At 51.8% G+C, this 23,361-nt stretch overlaps 1 protein-coding gene across 2 annotated transcripts in view; it reads right to left on the reverse strand.

Moving 5' to 3' along the window:
* Positions 1-196: 196 nt before the first annotated feature.
* Positions 197-23,361, reverse strand: part of LASP1 (LIM and SH3 protein 1) — a 54,311-nt gene continuing 31,146 nt past the window's right edge. For both annotated transcript variants that reach the window (XM_030541219.1, XM_030541220.1), the window contains exons 4-7: positions 14,067-14,174; positions 5,119-5,272; positions 4,688-4,788; positions 197-4,080 (exon numbers count right to left, since the gene is read on the reverse strand). In XM_030541219.1, the coding sequence (XP_030397079.1) occupies positions 3,907-4,080; positions 4,688-4,788; positions 5,119-5,272; positions 14,067-14,174 (537 nt within the window). In that variant the 3' untranslated portion in view covers positions 197-3,906. The remainder of the gene's footprint in view (positions 4,081-4,687; positions 4,789-5,118; positions 5,273-14,066; positions 14,175-23,361) is intronic.

Below are 23,361 nucleotides of genomic sequence, written 5' to 3' on the forward strand. Positions count from 1 at the left end.
ATTTAGCGCCCAACAGACTTCACTGGGCACCACACTGTGCCCATGAAGTCACGTCACTGCAAAGTTGTTTTTAAAATATCCAAAAACTGATTCAAATTAATTTCCTTTGTTACTTGCTCTCCCTCTTCCAGCACAACTGATAACCTGTTTAAAGCCAGAGGAAAATTTAAAAAAACCACAATTAAGACCACAGCAGTCAGCAGGTAAAAATTATATTTTTATTTTAAATTTGAATAAACCCAGAAGAGGGTTTGTTGGTTTGTTCCATTGAATGGTTCAGTTAAAAAGGCCAAATACATTTCATTTTCTGGGGGGTGTTCAGGCCCATCGGAAGAAATATACAGACAAAGAACTCACCAATAATAATAAAAAAAATGATTTAAACCCGGCACTGAAATGCAACTTGGAAAGCTAAGATGTAAGACTTGTTTATTTAAAAACACACAAACATTAATGAAATGGTTACAATGATGCAAATTTAGCTTTTTTTTTTTAAGATTTTACTTATTTTAAATACAGGTTTAGGTGCTTTTTCAGCTATGAAAAAAAGGCAAAAAAGTGCATAAGTCAGAGAGAAGGCAGAAATCAAGCAGTAAGATGTCTGTTTTCCATGGCAGAAGGAAAAAAGGGGGGGGCAGGCAGGAGAAGGGGAGGATAGGGACAACAGTGTCAAGGTAGCATTAAAAAAGTTTTAGGCCCAAAAACTTACGTTTCCTGTGTTTTCATTTGGTCCATTAAAAAAAGGTTTATTCACATTGTTACTTCCCCCCTCCCCAGACAACTGGCTCTAAGAACAGAGTATTAGTAATCAGGAATGTGCACCTCTCCATTCCCCCAGGTCTTGTGCTCACATGTTTCAGCATCACCAAGGATGTCAATTCCCTGCAGCCCATCGCTGTCACTTTTATGCTCTGCCTAAGGCTGACTGCATCTCCTTTCACCCACGCCCCTCCCAAGTCTCCCACAAGCCCTTAGATGAACAGGACAGTTGGTTAAGCAAAAGGTTCGCCATTATCCCCAGCCCTGCTGCTAGCTGGCTCATCCAGTGGAATGGAACAGCTCAGAAACCGTTTTAGTAAAGTACATTGATCTGGGGACAGGAGACCAGAGACCCTCTTGCCCATACAAGCTTCAGCACTATAGCAAGTACCAGAGAGAGACTAGGAAGTGACAGGTTTCAGGGCTCGCTGCTGCTACCCACCCCTTAGGCCCTCTCACTCAAACATTTCACCTTCAATTCAGTGTCCCTTAGGCACGATTCTGCATCTCCATTGTGCTTCTGGAAGTGAAACAATGAGCACATGAGAAAGAGGAGAGGCTGTCTGTGGGGTCCTCTTCCATATTTCAGGGGTGGCTTCCCCATTTTAAGAATCTAGCAGCCTGTTTCTCCCTTCCCCCGAAAGGGCAGCACCAAGGTAAGAGTGTACAGAGCAGAAGTGGAAGTGTACAGAGGGGTAAACCCAGAACAGTGCACTGGCATCGAGCAAGTCTCCAGTGCGCTCAGTGAGAAAGGGGCACCCATCAGGGAGACTCTGGAAACTGACATGCTTCTCAGCTTAGTCCCCACATTGACTCTTGAAGCCAGATATCAAAACAATTAAAAATTACAAAACGTTTAGCTAGGCCTGTCTGCTTAGAACTTACAGACCACCTCACCGGATGCACCATCAGGTCAGACTCCCCTGGCATAACAAGGGCTGTCATGCTACATGGAATTCCAGCTGAGAGGGAGAAAGGCACCAGGGAGTGGGGGTCTCAGCATGCCAAGGCAGAGAGGGTAGCGGAGTTGATCCACTGGGGAAATGTGGGAGGATTTGCAGCTAGCTATTATCAATGCCCAACTTCCTTAACCAAGGACAACATAGCACCATCTTCTCTGCATACAGATTTCCAGTTATAGTGGCCCCTGGGCCCAAAACATTGGCTTGGGTTGGGGATGTGCTTTGAAGTTTTGGTCCCTGATGCGATCCAAGCCAGCAGGAGCCTGGAACGTCTACCACCAGCCTGGACCCAGTGAGAATGCAGCGAAGCTGGGGGTGGAATGTATGTGTTTATTGCCCTTCCTGGTCCCTTTGCCACTGACCCTTCCCCTCCACGGAGAGAAGGCTGTAAACATCCCAGCTCAAAATGGAATGGAATTGGAACTAGAACTGGCCCTGCTGCCCCTGGGAAAGGCACGGATGGAACTGGCTGGCTCCCTCTCCTCCTTCCAGCTGAGGGCTGGCTGACTGTTGTGTGGGGAGGTTTGTTCCACTGAGCAAGGCACATGCCAGTGCAAAGCAGAAACTAAGTGGAACTTGATAGAGCCAGTCCCTGGTCTTTGCCCCCCCAAGGCACCTCGTGCCTTTTTCACGACATCTCCACCAGCCACTCGTGGCAGAATCTCTCCCATGGTCAGCTCAGTTCGTTCATGGACATAGGATGAAAGCAGAGCTAGACTGAGCAGTCAGTGGCTCCAAACAGCCATGGGGCAGGGGGTAGTGAGGGGGCACCAGAGACCGCTCCCCAGACCCTGCTCCACATGGCCACGCAGACAGGGAGCTCATACAGTAGCAGGGATGGGAGAGCGAGCAGTGACCCTGCCTGCAAGGTGAGACAGAACCCTTCTATGCAAGAGATCAAAAGGAATTTGCTGCTGCGAAATGTAGAAGCTGATTGGAAGGCACATGGGCCCTTCCCCTCTACTGGAATGGTATTTGGTTCTAGAGGGGGTTCTGGGTATTGCTTTCCTCCTCACCCCCACATAGGGACTCCTGGATGACCACGGGGGAGGCAGGGAGTCACTCTCTGCCCCTCCCCATAGCTCTCAAACACAAGCAGCTCATCCAGCCTCAAACATAAGCAGCCCATGGGCTACTCCTCACTCCCAGGGCAGCTGCAGTCACCCCACAGAGCGTCAAGAAGGCCCAGAGATGAGTGGCCCAATCCAGGGGAGCTCGCATGGCATGGCCAGACCTGTGCTGCTGCTTTTAAGAGCCCTACCCTGTTCTAAGGACCACCGCCCCAAAGCCCCACTGCCTGCCACTTCTGCCTCTGTCCCCCTCAGACCCTGGGGATCCCAGCACCTCTGCAGGCAATGACACAGTCCAAAAGTCAAGGAAAACGCTAGAGGAACAGAGCGAAAAAAGATTCAAAGGTTAATTGATTGATCTTAGATTCTTTGGAACTAATATTTTTTGTTTAAGTTGGTGAAAAAATGAGGAGTGGAAGGGGGAGAGAGAGAGAGACAGAATGGAAACATTTAATGGTGGCAATGAGGTGGGAGAGGCGACTGGGGATGGCCCAATGCGAGATCCCTGCAGGCTTCCCTGCTGCCAGCTAAGCCCTCCCTCCAGGTGGGAGGTACTTATGGCTCTAGAGAAGGGGATCCCCACTAACCCCCTCCTCTAACTTGCTGTTAAGCGGACACCCCCTTGTCATTTGTCCCTTACTGCCCCTCCAGCTGCCTGGCTTGGGCCCTAGCAGAGGTGAATGGGTTTGGTCCTATCAGACAGGTCAGCTGGGATCCTTTCTTAGCTCAGGATGGCAGCGAATCCAGTTGCTTCCCTCATATTCCCTGGGGATGCAGGGCATGTGCCTGGTAGCTAGGACCCCACCCCTTCAAAAAGATGGGGGTGAAGGGCAAAGAGATTAGAGGAGGGAAGCTGCAATGCTAGGGCCAGCCTGAGTGGCCTCTGGAGAAGGTTTCCCACCTAGTCCCAACAGAGCTATAATAGCTACAAAACAAAGCTAAATTGGCAAGAGAAACCAGAGCCCACTGCAGAGTACGGATGGGCCAGGGGTGCAGCTCTGATGGAGTAATGGCAGAACGCGGCAGAGAAGGGATGCTGGGCGAGAGAGACATGACAGGGGACCTCGGGTGGGCTGGGTGCTTCGGGTGTCACTCCACGCCCCCTCGGCCACAGCTCAGATGGCCTCCACATAGTTGGCCGGGAGCATGCCGGTGTCCCCTGTGCGCTCGACCGTGCCGTACATCCAGCCATCATCGATCTGCTGCACGTTAACGATGGTGTCCCCATCCTGGAAAGAGACCTCGTCTTCGTCAGCAGCGTTGTAGTCGTAGACTGCACGGAACCGCTTCTGGGGAGCAGGGAGAGGAGGGTCAGTGACACGTAGGGGCTCTAGCTCCCTCCCCTCCCCCCACAGCCTGTTCATGGCAGCAGCCCCTGCTCTCCTTCCAGCCAGTAAAGGCCTCCCAGAGCAGCTGAGCTTTCTATGGGGAAGAGCTTGCAATCAAGGGGAGCTGAGCAGCATTGAACTTTGAAGGATCCACTCCTGGGCTCTGTAGCAACAGCTTCACTGGTCAGCGAGCTGCGGGGCTGGGCCCAGCTCACAGCATGCCAGTGCAGGCCAGACACTGGGCTGGAGGGCTCAGGAGGTAGAGTTCAAGCTCTTCCCCCACCATGGGCCTTAGTCAGAGAGCAACCAAAAGGCAAAGTAAGGGGAGAACAGGAGCATCAGCCCTGATAATGGCTGCAGTAGGATAGCACAAGGGGTGGGCCCCCCTCTGGGCCCCCTCAATCTACCTGACCCTCACCCCCACACAAGAGGGTTTGCAGCAGCTGGGATAGGTTGCATGACTGGAGAAAAAAGCTGACCTGCACTGGCGGCCACTACGGGGATCCCACCAACTAGCGTCAGCGCTTGGTAGGTTAAGTGCTATTGCCGCCTTTTGGGCTATACTCACTCCTCCTCCTCCTCCTGAAGGGGCATTACGCTGTGTAGAGGCCGGTGCTGCAGGCTCCTTGAAGCCATAGGACTGAGATGGAGGCTGCTGCTGCTGGTAGGCTGAGAGAGAAACAGTCCCAGTTAGTCCTGGCAAACTGTCGGAGTATTGAGTTATGGAGACCCAGAGCCCTGCATCTCTCAGGGGTGCTGCCCTTCTTTGTAACGAGCCTCACTCATAGCTTGGGCTGGGGGAGGGGGCTTTAATGGGGAGCTACAGGTGGGCAAACATGTTGGGAAGAAGGTCCGCATCACTGGGCATGGGCTTCAATAGCCCCACTGAAGCCTGGCTTCTTTGGGCATCGGTGTCAGAAGATGAAGGTGGAGGTTGTGCAGGAGACAGGCCGTATCTGCGTAATCAGGGCTCCCCCCACAGAGTTCAGAGCTCCTTACCAGGGCTGCTGGGCTGGACTTGAGAAGGCGGCTGATGCTGTTCCACAGGTCTCCTGTAGTTGGCACCATCCTGGGAGTTCCTGCGTTCTATATCACCACCCTCGCCGCCACTTGGGCCCATCCTGCTCCTCTCAAACTCTTCATGGTACTTGATCTACAAGAAGAAATTCAGAATTAGAACCGTTCTAGGGGGCTCCTGGCCCAGATGGGGGCCTGTCCATGCCAGTCACAAGGTCTGCCCTTGGAGAGCAGGTTTTAACCCATTAAGAGTGCTTCCCCCCCAAAAAAAAACAAAACAAAAAACAGTTGCATCAGACCCATTAGCACAGCAAAGACTAGAGCCAGGACTTTTACAATCCCCAGGCAACAGCCCCAGCAAGATCTCACCTGGACCAAGCCTCAGTGCAATTGTCTAGGTGCACTGGCGCTACGCTCGTGTGCCAGGCCCACAGCATGGTGCTGTGCGCTGCAGCTGGAGAGACCATCTTTGCGGTCATTGATCCCACAGCCCTTTTCACAAGGGGCAGCTAGAATCCGGCCATGACATCCAGGCTGTTTACGTTCTGCCCTCTTAGGATTCCACCAGGCAGTTTCAGTGGTGTAGCCCTCACTGCCTGCCCTGAAGGGTCACAGCATTAGCAGGATGTCAGACAGTTCTGTCCTAGCCCAGAGCTGCAGCGCTGCCTGAAAGCATGCACCTGAAAAAAGCTGCATTGGGACCGCTCGAAAACGATTGCTATTCATGTGCCAGTCCAGCAGGGGGCACTGCAGACTCTTGGCAATTCCAGAGACAACCCTGGTTGTGGGAAAGGAGTCAGGGATCCTAGTCCCCTCCACCCAGCTGTAGGGTTTAACAGGGGAGGCGATGCTCCCCCCCACCCCCACCACACACACACTTGGGTTGGACAGATTCCTGGCAGGTGACATCCTTTTTCTCCTGCCGCCCAGCATCAGTTCCTCACCTTTGCTGCACTCTTCTAGGGCCCTTAGCTGAGGGGCCCATTTGTGCCACTGTATGCCACCCAGGTCTTCACGGGAAAGGAGCTTTCCGGCCGTCTAAGCTGCTGGGACCCCCGCCCAGAATGCTGGCCAGTGTTGTCACTGTTCTTGTACTCCTCCCCCATCTGGCACTAGCCACCTGCCTTATGCACGGATTGTGAGCTCCTTGGAGCCTGGCTACAGTGCCTACAAGGCCCAGGCACGGACCAGGACCCCTCATGCTAGAGTTCAGCAGTGTATAAACAGCGCCCCATCACCCAACAGTGCCCAACCAGGCCTGCTGAGACAGCTGGGAAGTGGCAGCGATGAACAACACTGCTAGGCCCAAGTCAGCCGATGGGCGCTGCTGGACTCGGGGCTGGCTCCTAGGCCTCCCTCAAAGGAGGCCAGCCAGGCCCATGGGGCAAGGCCAAGGGGAAGGATGCCACAGGGATTATTCCAAGACTGCAGCTCTAAAAAATAGGTTGTAAATCCTCCCCACCCCTCTCCCTTCACCACAGTGCAGCTTTCTGGCCAGCTCAGCAATGCTGGGGACAGTAGCTGGACAATGGCATCCCCTGGAGTGATAGTTGTGTGTGTGTGGGGGGGGGGGGAGTGTATATAAAGTGTATTATAATGGATCTGCCATAATGGTAGTAAGGGCAAGGGGGATGAGGGGAGAGAAAACTCTGAAGTGACATGATGAAGCAAGGGGCCTGCAGCCAGTTAGAGAACTTGACCTGCAGCCACTGCTATGCCAGTCCTAGAATCCCCCCGTACCTCTGCTGCTGCCCCTCATTGCCAACCACAGCCCCCCTTCTATTCCAGTCCTGGGCTCCCCATGCAGCTGTGCCAATGCACTTGGATTGTGATTTGCAGCAGCCCTGTCTCTCTGCATTCCCAACAGCTCCTGTCTGAGGGTGGCAGGTTAAGGCCAGGAACGCTCTGAGGTGGTTTATTTGGTTCCAGCTCATTTCTTGTGACCAAGGCAAGATCTGGACCTAGGTCCTCAGAAGAAAGGCTAATGCAATAGCCACCTAGCACTAGCCTCCGCTGTGGCCCACTTCTCTTCAGTCCCCCCAGCATCCTTGGTCCTCACTGATGCTTTGCGAGGGAAGCACACACATGGAGGCGAAGACACCCTTTTCAGGCTGCCGCAGGCTCTCGGCATGGCTGCACTTTACAGCCTCACGCCGTGGCAATGCCTCCAAGAGTGGTGAGAAGCTACAAGCCTGCAGCATCCCCTGGGCAAGAGGCCTCAAATCTCCCTGGCCTGACAGAGGCTGCTGAGGAACGTCCACCACCCCCCCCGGCAAGTGTTAGCTTCTCTCCCTCCTTGACCCCTGCTTTGTCTTGTGCTTCAAGTCAGTATTCAGTATGTGTGTTACAGTAGCACTTAGAAGCCCCAGTCAAGAACCAGAACACCACTGTGCAGGGTGCTGTACAAACAGTGCAGCTGTGATTGTAGCCACATTATAGGACATCTTGAACACATCCCCTGATGCTTGTGCAGACAGCGGTTTCTCTGACAGCCACGTTGGCTGAACTGTTAACAACATAAAGATATAGGCAGCTTGGGTACCGATGGTGCCCTCATACACAGTCAGGGAAGCAGGGCTTTGAACTCTGCTAGCAGCAGCAGCAGCTGCTTTTAACAGCTGTCACTAGAATGGATTTGAGGGCTGTGTTGGCTCCCTCGGTCTTCAGGCTGCTCTGGGAGAATCCCTCACTCCTGGCTTTGGCCTCTGAGGCTGAGCCACTGTGCCTTGGATTCCTGGAACTGGGAATACTCCCAAGCACCCAATTATGGCCCTGCAGCTTGGCAGCTAAGGAGAAGCAAAGAGGCTGCTGTCCAGGAAATCAGAGGGCAATTATTCAATTCAAATGCTGCAGTATTTATAACAAAGTGAGACAAACAGAGGGTGTGGGAAGGGAATCCCAGCAGAGGATCTAAACAGAGGGCTACAGATTAGATTCATCTCACTACACCTCCTCAATTAGGTTCCCCATATTAACCCTTTGAACGCCAGCTCTCAGACAGCCAGAAGGAGCAGATTATCTAGCCACAGTCAGGAGACGTTTTGCAGTAAGGATTAGAGGAGGTCCCAGTTACCCATCATGGGTGCAAGAGCCCCCACACCACCCAGACAGCATATGGAGGACAGAGCCAGGGATGAGGCCATGTGCTAGGTGGCAGAGTCTCAGTCAGACCAAGAGGGGCAGGGTTAAGTCCCCTCTACTGTACTAAAAACACTGAGACCCTGAACCAAGTCAGATGCCTCAGAGTGTCTCAATCAGCCCTTACTTGGCAGACAAGCATCCTGTAAGTGGGAGGCTGGTACTACTTGTCTCTCCACCCCTGCAGCGATGCTGCATGTGGCCAGCCTGCTAACAGCAACAATGCTACAGAGTGGGAGCAAATATCAGGAGCCCCAGTCAACTCCCTCCCCAAGTACTAAGCAAAGTGCTTGGTAGGTGTTCGTGCTTAAAAGCTGGCGCAAGACCAGGACAGCCAGAATCCTTGCTTCCAGGGCACCTACAGCCATTCCTGACCTGCAAAGGCCCCCTTGCTATTCGAGTCCTGAGCCCTTCCTGCTTATTTATGATCTGCTAGGAGCGAAGTTAAATCCCACCACACCCGTCTCCTCCCTCATGAGCCCAGGCAGATGTGAAACCTAGGTTCTATGAAATGAAAGTTTAGCACATGGACCTTAAGGTATGTGTCACCCTTCCCAAACCTGTCACCACAGAGACCCCCAAAACAAAGTCAAATGCCAAGCACACTGCCAGAGTTAGCCCTGGGGAGAGGAGGATCAGCATGAGGAGAACGCTTTACAGCGGCTAATAGGGTATCTGTCCTACACATCACTGAGGAAGATCTGCTATGGGAAATCCTCCTAAATAAGGACCTGAACAGTTAACAGAGCCAGGGAGATTGCTGGGAAGGAACCAACCGGAAGAAAGGAGGAGGCTATTGTATTTTCTAGAGGCAACAGTTAGCCCCCCTGCCCATTAAAGCAGGGATGGCATGTTTCAGGGACCTTCATAGTAGAGAAGAGACGTGACTTAATTGCAAGTGAAAGCAAAGGAGACCGCATCCAGTAGCCTGAAAACAGAGCCCATGAGAACCATAGGGTCCAGCTCCCAGACTTGCAGTCTCTCCAAGCTGGGCCTGGACCCAGTAGCCACAGATGGATTTGCTGGCTGCACTACACTGTCAAACCATGTCTCCCAGAACACTGGTGCACGGGAATGTCTGCATTTTAAAGCAGCAGTCTCCCTTGGTTATTCTCTTTACAGGTCTGTGCACAGTGCTGGGACAACACTAGCTGCAGTTCTTCTGAGTCACTGATGCATCTGAACTGTTGTAGCAAGGGACACGTCCTAGTGTAGACGAGGGCCTGGGGCTCACCCCTCAGCTGCACGTCCAACATCTCTCTACATGGTATGTAAACAGGGCAGGGGTGTTCAGGTCATTGGCAGAGCTACCTTAGCCATCTATTACAAACGGGCAGAGTGCGCACACAGGCAGGGTGAGGATCAACTAATCAAACAGAACCTCAGAGAAAGTATTTAATATTAAACATTCTGTACCAGGTAGGGGTAATTTTCAAGGGTACCCAAGTCCCCTTTTCAAGAGATTTAGGCTCAAATCACTCTTGAAAGTGGCACTGGGGCACTTTTCAAAGTGTTACCCAACATGCTCTGGGCTAGTGGTCAGATGACTCGCATCCGCCTGCAGCCTGCTAATCTATCAAACCTCTATCCACCACTAATTAAACTGATTTTGGTCTAGAAATCAGAGGGGGTCCTAATCACAGGCTCAGCAGCCTAAGCATAGCAGCAGATGCCAACAAGATGCACTGGTTGTGTGCCACGCTCACAGCCTTCCGTCTCCCACTGCAATCTGTTTCTGCTTCACTTTTGCTCAACGGCAGGCCAGGAGGGCAAAGGGTTAACGTCTGGGTGTGGGTGTAAAAATTAATAGCTACTTGAGTTAATGAATACACAGCCAGTGCAGGAAGACACCTGCAGCCCATTTGTTGGCTGGTTAAACAGTTATGTGCTGCAGGACACGAAGCACAGGCAGGAGGGAAAGCCTGGTGCAGAGCTGTGCTTCTGGGAGAGGAACTACTCTGAGCAAAATAGTTTGCTCTATAAGTCAGTGAAAAAATTGCATCTCTCTTCTCCTTAAGAGGGGTTGAAATCCTGACCCGAGGCAGCCATTACCTTGCTTACAAATCCATGCTGTTGCATGGTCACAGAATCAGGACTCTGGCTTCTATCACTCCCCGGCTATAATATCTTGCATCAAAGGTGCCTGTGGCTGTCAGTGTTTGCCATGGACTGCTAGAGCCTCTGGAGAGAGGCACCACTGTGTCAATTCATAGAGAAGCTTTGAAGTGTGAGGGGGAGGGGCAGAGCAGAGAATGGCATTTGTCATGAGCACTCCACTCCCCCAACAAGGTTAGGAGAAATGAATTCAACATGCTGGGGGCCAGGCACCTTGCAGCCCGGGTACCCCCCCCTCCCAGCTGCTAATTCCCTGTAAGCCTTAGAGCTCTGCCTGCACTCCCAGGCCCTTTGTTCAGGTCAGAGTGGGTGTTTGTATCTTTATTTAATAACTAGTTTTATTGGAAGACAAGTTGGGCATGAATGACGCTAGACAGCACAATGGGGAATCCTCCCAGCCCTAGGGGTGGGGAGGGAGGTGGGTGAGACAGACCCGGGAAAGTGAAAGCTAAGAGGCCCAGTGCCGCTCTCCTGAAATCCACAGCAAAAAACCTGTCCTGCTGCTGCAAGCAGAGCCCACCCCACATGGCAGCATCGAGCTGCCACACAGCACAGACGGGCTCAGGGCTCCATTGTGGTTCTTGTTCCTTGCTGAATTGATTGGAAGCTGCTAACCTGCCCAAAACAAAACTATTCTTTCTATTCAGCAGTAGAGACAGCACCCCACACCTGCCCCAGCTGCACAGCAGGGGAGCAGGCTGCAGCATCCATAAAGCACCTCACCTTGGTGAATGATTCCTCTTCACCCAGATGGCTGCTGGAATTGCACTGGCACAGGGTGGGGAGGGAGAGATCTGCCACTCAATCTCAGCTCCCCCCCAGCCAGGGGTTATGCTTTAGTGTCCCAAGGAGATAATGCTGCACCACTACATGCTGCCATGGCTACCTGCTCTCTCCAGAGGGCTGCATCTTGCTCCTCTTCTCCCACTGGGTCTTTCACGCCTACCCAAGGGAAGATCCTCCATGTAAAATTCCTCTTGCCCCTACCCAGGCTCATCCCTTCTCTTTCACTGTTGCAGGCTAACGGGGTGTGTGGATTGGGGCTGGGGAGAATTGGTCTCACCTCAATCATGCAAGGGCACCTGGTTTAGCACCACAAGCTGGAACCCTGCAGAGATCTTCACTAGCTCGCAGAAGCTGCCCTACAGCATCAGGGCAGGTGACCACTGTGCAGGCTTTGCCCCTCCCCTTCCCCTGAACATTTTCCTAAGTTGGTACCAGACCAAGTTTGAAGGGCTATCAGAAAAAGAGCAGCTGAAACCGGGCTGTGATGCTGTCCTCTGGGCACTGCTGCAGAAACTCTGCATCTGCTCTCTTCCCAGAGAGGGGCCAGGATACTTGTACATTCTTAGGGAGGAGTATCTCTAGCTACAGCTTTACCACCCAGATTACTGCTGGTAGAGATCCCCCTCAACCCACCCCACAAAAGACACGGGAAGGGCAATAGTCTGCCCTCTACTTCCTACTGGAGGTGGTTATGGGACAGGACAGGGGACTCAGCTTCCTGGCCAGGGCCCCATCTGGCCACGCCATCTTTTCCAGCTGAGCTGGGGCAAGGCCAGAATCTTACCCAGCCCCTGGGCTACATTAACCTTGGATGTCCCCAGTTCATCCCTGGGACCAATTTCAGGCCTTACTCCTGGCTAAGGCAGACACGAGATCTGCCCCAGCTTGCACCTTGCATGCCATGGCCACCATAAGTATCGTGGCAGCTGGAGAACAGCCAAGCACAAGACTGAGAGGCTCTGGGCTCCAGGGGTATTCTCCAGGGGCATTACAGTTGCTTTGCAGCCTTTGTGCTAGCCCAGGCCTAGGGTATCAGAGAGCTCCAAATCTCTAAAGAAAGGGAAGTGACTAAATGGAAGCAGGTCGTCAAGTGGAAAGTGAGCAGGCAAGATCACATGCAAAGCTACAGCACTGAGGGTTGGTTTCACTAGCAGCATTCTGTGGATCCTGCCCTTGACCACACCGGTTTTGCAACAGCCTCAGTCTGATAAGAAAGTTAAATACACACAGGGCAGCAGCTAAAGGTTAGTTAACTCTGTATTCTGGAGGATGTTGTGCACCCCCCCCCCACACACACACACCCCTCAAACCCTACCGGTGTGGGAGATCTCACACTCCCTGCCGGAAGCAGGAGTGACCCCAAACCCAGTGCACTCCTACGCAGGGCCTGGTACATGAGCGCACACCTGGCCCTCCCTCCAGCTGCTTGTGGGGAAGAAACAGTAACACACAGACTGGCTGGCATCACACAAGCTCTGGAACTAACTAGGCACCAACCCAGACCATTTGCAAGAGGACTGAATGACCAGGTTAAGTGTCTCCCAGATTTGTGGACTTAGCTTTCAGCTCAAACATGAACCTTATTTTTGGATTGGGGTGGGGTGGGGAGGAGACGATTTAGGGCTAGTTAGTGAGACAATGAGCATTGGACTGGACTCCAACTTGAAGGGTTTTGTGCTCCTGACAGTAGCCACTGCTGGGTGAGGCACATACAGAGTCTCTAGTGCACCACTTTAACCCAGCCACATTGCTGGGGATCGTTGCCTCCAAAGATGTCCACTAGAGAGCATCTTAGAGGCCCTAGAGGCAAGACACTAGGAACTGGGCTCTTCGTTTGCCATCCGAGTGACAAGGCGAAGGGCAGAAGTCCCTTTAAGCCCTTATGAGACCTAGTCAGGGCCCAAGACCACACTGTGCTAGGCCCTAGAGAAGGTCCATCCAGGTCAGTGTGTGTGTTTGGGGCGGGAGGGGAAGGAGGAGTGCTGGCCTTCTCAAGCTCCATTTGGAAGGCTGTGTCCAGCACGGAGTTTAGTGAGGCAGCTGGCCGCCTAGCAATCAGCACTCTACAATGCCAGGTAGGAAACTGGGTTACACAACCCATCCTGCTGGAGAGCAGCAGGTGCCAGGATTACCTTGGATACAGTGTCTATTCAGCCCCTGCATGGCCTGAACAGCTGCAGCAAAACCGTCCGGCAGCCAGGCTGCTGGAACCAGCTTTGGACAATTGGAGGCATGGTCAAGTCAGAGGAAATTGGCAGAGGACACCGCACAGCTGTCTACGTGAGACACCGCAGGAGGAAGTGAGGTGCGTTTGGCTGAGGTTTCCTGAGACAGCATGGAAGGTGAAGTTAAACTGGAGTCATTCTGCACTCTGGTGTTCCCACAGCAGGATACACAATAAGACGGGATTTGTTATTTAGACAGTTCTCTTACAGCCTGGGATTCAGTATTTGACAGAGTCCACAGTATGGGGCAGATGTGATTGGCCCATTCAGGGCCATCCCCTAGGGCTCACCCCTGCTTTGTTTCATTTTGCGAGTCCCACCAGCCTCCAAATCCCACTACATTTTGAACCCTTCATGGCACAGTTCAGGCTTGCAAAGTCCTGCCAGCTCCTGCTGCAGCTCCCATCATGGGGCATCTGCAGGGAACAGAGGCTTCCCATTCCAGTTGCACAAACATACAGAAATTATGTGCACTGGCAGGAGGACTGTGCCCACTTCCCTGCCCCCAACTATCCTAGAAGAAACCAAAAGTTGCAGTAAATAAAGACCTTGTTTTCACACCGTCAGTTTGCAGGGCTGCTCCTTTGTCCCCCTGTCCCACACCAGAAAGCCACAGGGTAGCACAGCTACATAGTGCTCTAGAGCACTGATTAAAAAGCTACATACGTTGCTGATCTGGTCTTGAGTCTTCTTGATTCTCTGCAGCTCGGGGGTGTCAGCCACCACGCTGAATCCCTTCCCTTTGTTCTTCTCAAAATCCTCCTTGTAGCGAATCTAGGGACGAGAGATAAGCAAAACAAGCTGTTTTAGACATCATAAAAATCATCCAGAGCAGCCCATGTGGCAAGACCCAGCCTCTGCGCAATCCACCCTTTTTCCAGCATTGCATGCTACCCCCATGATAGCCTTTCAGCCCAGCCTCCCAGCAATAATGGCAGGGTGGGTTATTCTTAAAGGGGGGTTACAAGCTCCGGATACAACAGCACTTGTGCGACAAAGTGAAAGTCTGCCACCTCTGGGGTGGAACCCAGTTAGGACAATTATAACCAAGTTACAAAGCAGGGGGAATTGTGCGAAGCAGACTATGGTGATCTCTATTTGTATTTGGCTAGTACCTGGGGATCAACAGATCCATTCTGGGGGGTGGGGGGCAAAGGGAGGAATTATTTTTTAAAAGGCCCTGAGTCACACATCTCTCCTCTGAGCAGCTTCAGCACCATACAACTATTAGATACACTGACATGCCACCACCCAGACCTACCGAATAGCCCTGAGCTAATCTCATCCATGGGGATTGCCAGGACCCATCCCTTCTTGACCCTGACTCCCCCCAGTACAGCTTCACCATTCCCCAGAGTCAGCCAGAGCCCCAGTGGCTTCTACAGAGACTAAAAACCAGCCACTGACTCAATCCCTCCAGCAAGGAAGGAAATGCTCAGACCAGCCTCACTGGATGGAAACTGTGCTGCCTGCATCTCAGAGGAGCCCAGCAAGAGGAGGCAGTCACAGCTGCAGGCCACTTTAATAGCTGGTCACAGTTGTTAGGGAGCTTTCAGCAGTAGAGGACTTCCAACAGAGAGCAGTAGAAGGTCAAGCAGCACCTTGCCTCCTAAATAGTCTGCATCCAGGCCTTCCCTAGCCCTCTGGATCAGCTGCCACCGTCTGCACCAGAGGGCCAAGGGCCTCCCCGAGGACTACAGGTCGGATTTTCAGGATTGCCCAAGTGATTGAGGGGCACAAATCTATGACTGAGACATTTTGTACCCAGGTAAGCAAGTACATATGAGCCCCAGTGCAAGGTTTGGGCAGGGAGGGTAACAGCTCAGTTTAACTCTGCAGTGACAACACACACTTTGATGCTCCCAGCTTATCCCGTTTGGATGCAGTAAAGCCTTCAGAGGACCCTGCTTTGCCTGGCAGATGCTCATTTTAAGGAGCTGCCCTGAGGTTACCTCAAAGCTTACACAATCCCCCGCTAGCAAGTGAATCCGTGACTAGAGCAGTCACGGGTCACCGCACTCCAGCATCAAGAAGGAAGGTCAATAACTTGACTCATAGCTATAAGATTATACCCTCTGCACCCCTGTGTGATGGGCACCCATGGGCCACTGCACCCTCTGATTTGGGTCTCTAGCGTCCCAGCCCCTCCCCATGGGAGGCTGGGGCACTCAGGAGGGAGAGCACTCATGCAGCCCTCCGGGGTTTCGGGCACTGCCCATTCTCAACTCCCACACTGGCTGCAGCAGAGAGCAGAGGAATCTGAGCAGGGAGTCTTTACAAGGAGCGGGGCTGGGAGGGTAAGAAGGCAGGAAAAGGCAGGGCAAAGGAGCATGTGGACACGTCACTCCCTCTCACTCCCCTCCTCATCTCAAAGCTGGAGGGAGGGAAGCGCTCAGCTCAGAGCGGTGGCCAGACACCAGTGAGTCTAGCCAGCGCCATCAGTTTCCTGTAACCCTTCCCGGCCCACAGCCTAAAAAAGGATACAACACGACAACTGCAGAGCAGTTAGCCAAGAGGCTAAAATCACAGCTAGGCATGCGAGAGAAGGGCTCCTGGGAGCCCCACAGCGACCAGGTCTTCAGAGAGTTGTACACACCATGCAGACAACCTAGGCTCAGACCCTCCCCCAGGCAGCAACACTAGAGAGGGATGCAGGAGGAGACACAATCCAGTCCAAGCAAGACAGCATTGCCACAAGAGTACTTGCTTCTCTCCCCCCTGTCCCTACCCTTCCTGGACATCTCCTGCGCAGTAAGACTGCATGCCTCTTCTTTGGCCTTGCCACCTGCACACAATGCAGAGGTAAAGCGTGGCGATTTACTCACAAAGGAGGAACAAGACTGTGACTGCCCCCCTCCCACATTCAGCCTAAACCCAGAATCTTTCAAGCTGTCCGGAGAGAACTGATTTTTTTGTGCAACTGAACCCAGAAACAAACAGATTTCACATAGAAACATGGCAGCTCTGTCGGACTGCTAATACTTCTCTAGAAACCAAAGCACTAGGAGCGCCTTGTCTGCCTGTGCAGGTTTCCCGGTCCTTGGCCTTGTCTGGGCTAGAATTAAAAGGTATGATGTCAGCGAGCACATTGGAGAAGTACAGTGTAGGCCGGGCAATGGATAATTTAACAGCAGTTCTCAAACTGTGGGTTGGGACCCCAAAGTGGATCACGACTCCCTTTGAATGGGGTCCCCAGGGTTGGCTTAGAGACTTGCTGGGGCCCAGAACTGAAGCCTGAGCCCCACTGTCCAGCATAGGACAGGAGAAAGCACAAAGGTGCTGGTTTGTAAGTTAAACAAGCAGGTATGGGAGGCTGCCATCATTGGCCACCTGCAGACAGGAGCTGATCCCTGTCTTGCTTTCACTAGAAATTGTGTTTTCTAGACTAAGATTTAAAGGTATGTTCCCTAAGGCCCTCATGAGGAAGGGAGAGTTCTACAGGGCCATTTGAGGACTTGCCTTAACCAGCATTTAAAGATGCAACACCTAACAGATGCTAGCGTAGACAATGCTGTGTACAACTCGCAGTTTAGCACATTAGACAAGGCAGCATGTATGCTACGCTAGGATCTATTTGTGTTTGCCAACGTGCCTTTAAATCCTAATCAAGACAAGCCCCAAGCGGTTACTCCTTGTCCTACCCCACACATTCTGCTCTCTAGCCGGTGGATTACATCCCACCAGATGGCCCTTTCTGGTTTAACTGTTACTCCCAGACTCCTGGAGCACTGTAACAAACACACTGTTAAAACCAACCCAGGCCTTCAGAGCGACTTGCTGCTGTTCTGCTCGCAGGGAGCAGAAGCCCATGATATCAGTGCTGAGTTCTCCCAGGCCAAGGGCATCACATTGCAAACTAGGAGCACAAGCAGACAGGGCAGGAACAGGGCTCTAGAACAGACAGCGAGTTAGCCTGGTCCATGAGTCATTTCATTCATTCAGTCCAAATTACTCTAGCTTAACCGTGGGCTTTGTGACTCCCGCATCTGAACCACAGGCTCAGAGTAGCAGTCTTGGTAAAGGGGCATGTCTCTTTCAGGACTTAACAGAAAAGAGGAACCCAGCCCTTTAACCCCATATTCCCTGCATCACAGTCGGCCTTTCAATCATGACAGGTTCCAAAAAATCTATGGTATTGAGCTGCTGCAGCAGCTCGACACCCTGCTGTTTTGTTCAATTCTAGTGCTTGGTGTGAGCTCCGGACACAGGCCTGTCAGAGCCAGCTAGACTACAGACCCTATCACTGTGTTTGGCCTGGCCTTAAGTTACCCAAGCCAGATGGGGGAAGGCAGCCAGGCGTGTATTTCAGCAGTGAGCCAGGCACAGCGACCCATGGGCGTATGTAGGAAGAGCAGTTTCTCTGGAGCAGCCACACACAGGGTTAAGCAATGAGCAGGAGAGAAGGGAGGAAGTGCTCAGACAAGGCAGGCTTTTAGTTCTTTCTGCCCTTATATGGGCACTAGGCTGGAAGACGCTGAACAGTGAGCGGTTGCCTGCAGAAGGCCAGACAGAGTCGAGCAGCCAGCATTGGTTCCCACATACTGCTCTGCAGCGGGCTAGGATGGGGGAGGGCAGACAAGAGAGGCAAAATGCACCAGGGGGAGCGGGGCAAGCCATGGCCCTCTGACCCACAGGCAGCCTTTACTCCTCCACTGCGGCAGGAATTCCATTCACCAGCCTGGAGTCCCTGCCCAGTGGATAGAAGAGCTGAGGAAAGCCATTAGTCTAAGCTGGGGCTTGCATTCAAACCTGAAAAAGTGGCCTTCTGCGGGGCAATGGGACTGATCACCTCAAAAGAGGTGTCAGGGCTGACAGGTCTGTGCCCTGCAATGATGAATGGTTTACCAGCTGGCTCCCAGCTCACTTCCCAGCCCAGCCGCTCACTTCAACAGCTCCTTCCAGCCTGGGATTTCAGGCTGTTAATGCTTGCCTAGAAAGATCCTCAGGTCTCCTACCCTCTCGCCCCCTCCCAGGTGCATATTGTTTGCCCAACTCTAGGGATGCAGAAACAGAGGGGAAGTGACCTGCCCAAGCTCACACCAGAAGTTAGTGACAATGCCAGAAACAGAACCAGGAGCCCAGACCCATTGGTGTCCATGTTCCACCCCAGTTTGATAGGCCTCCTCGCTACTGGATCTGGTCTTGACTCTGCCAGGGCTCCTTCCCCATTTGAGAGACAAGGTTCTAGCCTTTTCTCTATCACTGTGAAACCAAGTCACTCAGGAGGGAAGATTCCTCCACTCTTGAAGTGGGAGGCACAGACCTGAAGACTGCTGTGATGTGGTACAATTTACCCCAGCTACTGCTTAAAGGCAGCTACAGAAGAAATGCCCCCTACTTGGCCACGCCCAGCAGCTTTCACTTCATGTGCATTAGTAAGCTGGTGTTTGAATGTCCTTTAATGAATGGACTTTCAATGAGACCAAAGCACAAGCTGCCTTGCTTCAGAAAGGGGCACATGGAGCAAAGTGAGAGACAAAACAGCTACATGCCACCCACACAACAGGTGCCTCCACTCCTAGACAGGAAAGGTTGCATCAAAATATTTCTCCAAAGGGGCCAATTTCAAGAGTCTGGGAGGGAAGCCACAGGATGAAAACCCTGTGATTTTTCTGGCACGTGTGGGCAGGAGGCAGGGAGCGAAGGCGTAAAAGCTGTCACTTTGTGGGCCTAGTTTAGCTGCACAAGCGATAATCATCTGCTTCCGAGAGTGACCAGAACAAGAAACGCCTTCTTCATGAATAGAAATAGAAACCAAGAGATTTGATGCAGATTATAGTAACCAGTTCCAGCATGGCACACAATAGACCCATAGCTCCCCTGTCCACAAGAAAGTTTAAAACTGGAACTAGTAGCTGGAATTTTATATTCAGAACATTGTTTGGGGGGGACTAGAATCTGGTCATCTAACAGGAACGGGAAGGTGCTAGCGTCAGCATTACCCTATACTACTGCAGCATTAGAATAGACCTACTCGGGTCCATACACACACGGTTAGATCCAGTATTAGACCCCGTGTGTAGGCCAAAAGCCAGTATTGCGGATGTGTCCATTCCTTCTCCAGTTTGAAAATCCTCCAGAGCAAAGAGACAGTCCTACCAGTTCTCCCCTTCCTTCTCCAATATAGCTCAGTGCCACCCCCTCCAGTCTCTGGGAGAGGCTTGTAGACAGCCACAGGCCACTCACTCCCCAGCCCTGCAGGATCATAGGACACTGCATGCTGGTTGAAAGGCAGGCACTGGAAAATGTTAAATGAAGCACTAGAGATGGAGTCTCAATGAGCGTCCTGAAGAACGCAGCCTGAGACAGTTCACACAGCAAGCGCCATCTTTCCATGCCACTGAACCCCTCCTCTACAGATTCTACAGCCAGGTCTACATTTAAAGACTTCTGCTGGTGTAGAAGTGTCAGCTTGGGGGGTAAGTTCATTTTTACACTGCCGAAAATCCTAGTATAGCTTCCGTTACACTGGCACCACTTTTGCCAGCTGGAGCTTGGCTTTGTCCAGTTGGTGTCCAAGATTGGTTCACTGATGGCACAAAGACTACAGGAGTCACATTCCAGACCCTGCAGGGTTTGCTCAGCTCTGGGCAGATTTGGTGGCTATCAGTCTTTGAAGCAACTGTCAGTAAAGATAAAAGTAACTGTGTATTAACTAGAGTAAATGTTTGATGCTTGGAAAACAGAAGACTCCCTTTGTAAGCAGAACAAGGACAGACATAAGGAGAGAGGAATTAGGATCTTATCTTATGCCTGTTTAAGATCTATCCTCCCTAGAGGGCCATGGGCATTTTACTCAGGTAGTTTTCTGCTATTCCATAGCTCTTTGCTCCTCCTCCCCACCTCCTCCCCTTCCAGCTGCAGTAAGGCAGGATGGACCACAAGGGAGCCAGCACCCAACAGCAGCCTCTCCTCCCTCAGGCTCTGCAATTAGATCTTCAAAAAGAACAGGAGTACTTGTGGCACCTTAGAGACCAAGACATTTGAGCATAAGCTTTCGTGGGCTACAACTCACTTCATCGGATGCATAGAATGGAACATATAATAAAGACACACACACACACACACACACACACACACACACACCCATGAAAAGGTGGGAGTTGCCCTACCAACTCTAAGAAGCTAATTAAGATGAGCAATTATCAGCAGGAGAAAAATAACTTTTGTAGTGATAATCAAGATGGCCCATTTCAGACAGACTAACACGGCTGCTACTCTGAAACCTGTCAATTACATCTTATAAGTCACTCTGGCCTGGAAGAGATGCTCAGGGTGGAATCCTGGAATGCACAAGTATAAGTGAACATACCCCTCTATCAGAAGCCTAGTAATTGCTCTCGTGTGAGCACAGACCTCCTCAGCTGGAGGAGCATTTATATGCTTCTGCACCAGCTCATTTCCAATCAAATATGCACCTGACCCTTCTCTCCAACATTACACAAGGGAAGCGATTTATTCCTCTTCAGTTTCTCCTCTCGGCACAACCAGACAGCCCTTCCCCACAGAAGGACAGGTGAACACAAGTTCAGGCCTGGTTCACTGGTCACTAGCAAGACCATTCACCCATACTGTTCACCCAGGGCAGCTGCAGCAGAAATCCCAGGCTAGATTTCTCTGCTCATCTGGGCAGGGCTTGGGATGGGGCCAGGAGACATAATGCAATTATTCCTCAGCCTGCTCTTTGAGCCCCCTGCTATGCTCAAATGGAGCAATTTCATTCAGTCCTGCCACCTTCATCCAAGCTTGATGAACTTCCTCTTCCAGCAGGGGACAGAGCCCTCCAAGAGAAGTGTCACAGGAGAAGGAACAGTTTGGGCAGGTTTATGGAGTAGATACTAGCACCGCTCTATGGTGGGACAGGATCTTAATTAAGTAGGGTAAGGCCCAGGCAGTTCTTTGAGGGGAGGCCTTGGAGGAAAGCCTGCTGCTGAAGGGATTCAGTAGATGTGCACCCTTTGTAAGACATACTAATTCCCAGTTTTAAGGGAAGGGGGGAGGCTTTCGTTGCTAGAGGTGTAGTCTTGAGAAAGAAACACCAGGATTTTCAGAAGTGACCACTGATTCGGGGGATTTCCTAGTTTGAGATTAGTTAGACCCTCTCAAAAAGGCATCTTAAATGGGCATCCTAATTAGTCACTTAATCTTGGATATTAGTCCTAAAAATTGCTCGGCGATTCCCACAGAACTAAGGGAGTTACTCTCTTCCTCAAAGATATTTATATGGCCTACATCACCACAGCACTGAGCATCTGGGAAGTGTTTTCATTGCACAGATGGGCAATTTAGGCACAGCACACATTAAGAGATTTACCCCAGTCTCTCAGACTCTGGTGTAGCAGGGAACTGAACCCAGACTGACCCTAGCCACTGGACCATCCTTCCTTGCCCAGCTAGGATTTCACTCTACTAACTCTGTGCCCAGGCCATTTTCACTGGACTATGCTTCCCGTCAAGCAGCAGCGTTCAGTGCTGCTCCGTGCTGTTAACAGCTGCCTCATTCTACCCTGGGAGGCGGCATGTCTGTAGTAAATGAAGCAGAGCCTTATAGAGTTTAGTATTTGCCAAATGATTGGGAGTCTTCAGATGGAAGCTGCTGCACAGATGTTCAGGTGAGCTAGAGGAGACCAACAAACCTTCCCATAACAGGGCCCTACACACACCACTGGGGCAGGAAGAAGCTTTGAGCCTCCCAGTACCATAAGAGAGAGGAATACCGCCCTAGTAGGATCCCTCCAGAGCTACTGTTGCTTGGGGCATTGACCCTTTAATCTCTTCTATACCCAGATGTTTGGGCCAATACAAGAGGAAAATGGGAGGAGCTAGGTGCCTGCTCTCACCTCCTAGAGAGAAGTAAAACAAGTACCCTGGGGCCCAGACATTCAGCATGACAGGCAACATGCCAGTTAACCTGGCACTCAGCTTGCCTCCCGCTCCCTGCCATGACTACAGCTTTGCTGTGTGGCAAGGGGGTGGGGAAGGGAAGGAAAAACAGCATCTGACATTTACAGCTACAGACACACAGCCTCGCAAAACAGCTTCCTCTGGGGTGGAAGGCAGCAGCTAACCAGCATAACAGAAGATGGCCAAAAATCCATTCCCGTTACTGTGCAAAGGATGCTGGGACAAACTTCTATCCCTATGAGAAGAGTTGTGGGATCCTTCCTATCTATGCAAGGAAGAAAGTGACACCACGCAGTAGAGTGACTCCCCAATATAGTCTCAACCCCTCTGAAACAGAGGGGTTTGAATTTATGATCCCAGAGAATGGCTCTGGGATTAACACACCTACTCTCCTAGCCTTCCCCTCCAGTGATTTAGGTCAGAAAGGTCCCCTGTATTCAGAGCACTGGCAACAAGAACTGACCCTCATCTGGGGCTGCTGCTGGTCTGGAACAAATGACGACTAGTTAGTCCAGTCTGCCTGTGACTGTCATGTGGTAAGCTCAGCTCCTGCAGCTGCACCAGACATCCTCCCCCACAGCCACGACTGGTTGTTTTCTTTAGAGAACATGGCGAGAAAACTGGAGGTTCCAGTGAGGCCACTGGAGGCTGTTTATTAGGAGAACAGGCCCAAGGATGAAGGAGATTCTACATTTCAGTTCCAAGGTTTCCCCCAACCTGACCCAGCAGACTAGCATTGGCTCCAGTTCAAAACAGGAATTCAGAGAATCTTTCTATGCCCTGTATGCTCCAGGAAGTCAGACTAGATCAGGGATCTCAAATTCAAAGTCACCATGGAGGGCCACATGAGGATTAGTGCACCCTTTTCATATAAAGATACAAAAGTGCTCCCACCTCTGCTCCTGGCCCTGCCCCCACTTCGCTCCTTCCAGGAGGCCCCACCCTTCCCCATCCCCATTCCAACCCTTTCCCCAAATCTTTGCCACCTCCTCCCGAGCACACAGCTCCCTGCTCCCTCCTGAGGAACGCTAAGCACCACCAAACAGCTGTTTGGTGG

This window comes from Gopherus evgoodei, chromosome 23 (genome assembly GCF_007399415.2).
Source record: "Gopherus evgoodei ecotype Sinaloan lineage chromosome 23, rGopEvg1_v1.p, whole genome shotgun sequence".
Lineage (NCBI taxonomy): Eukaryota > Metazoa > Chordata > Testudines > Testudinidae > Gopherus > Gopherus evgoodei.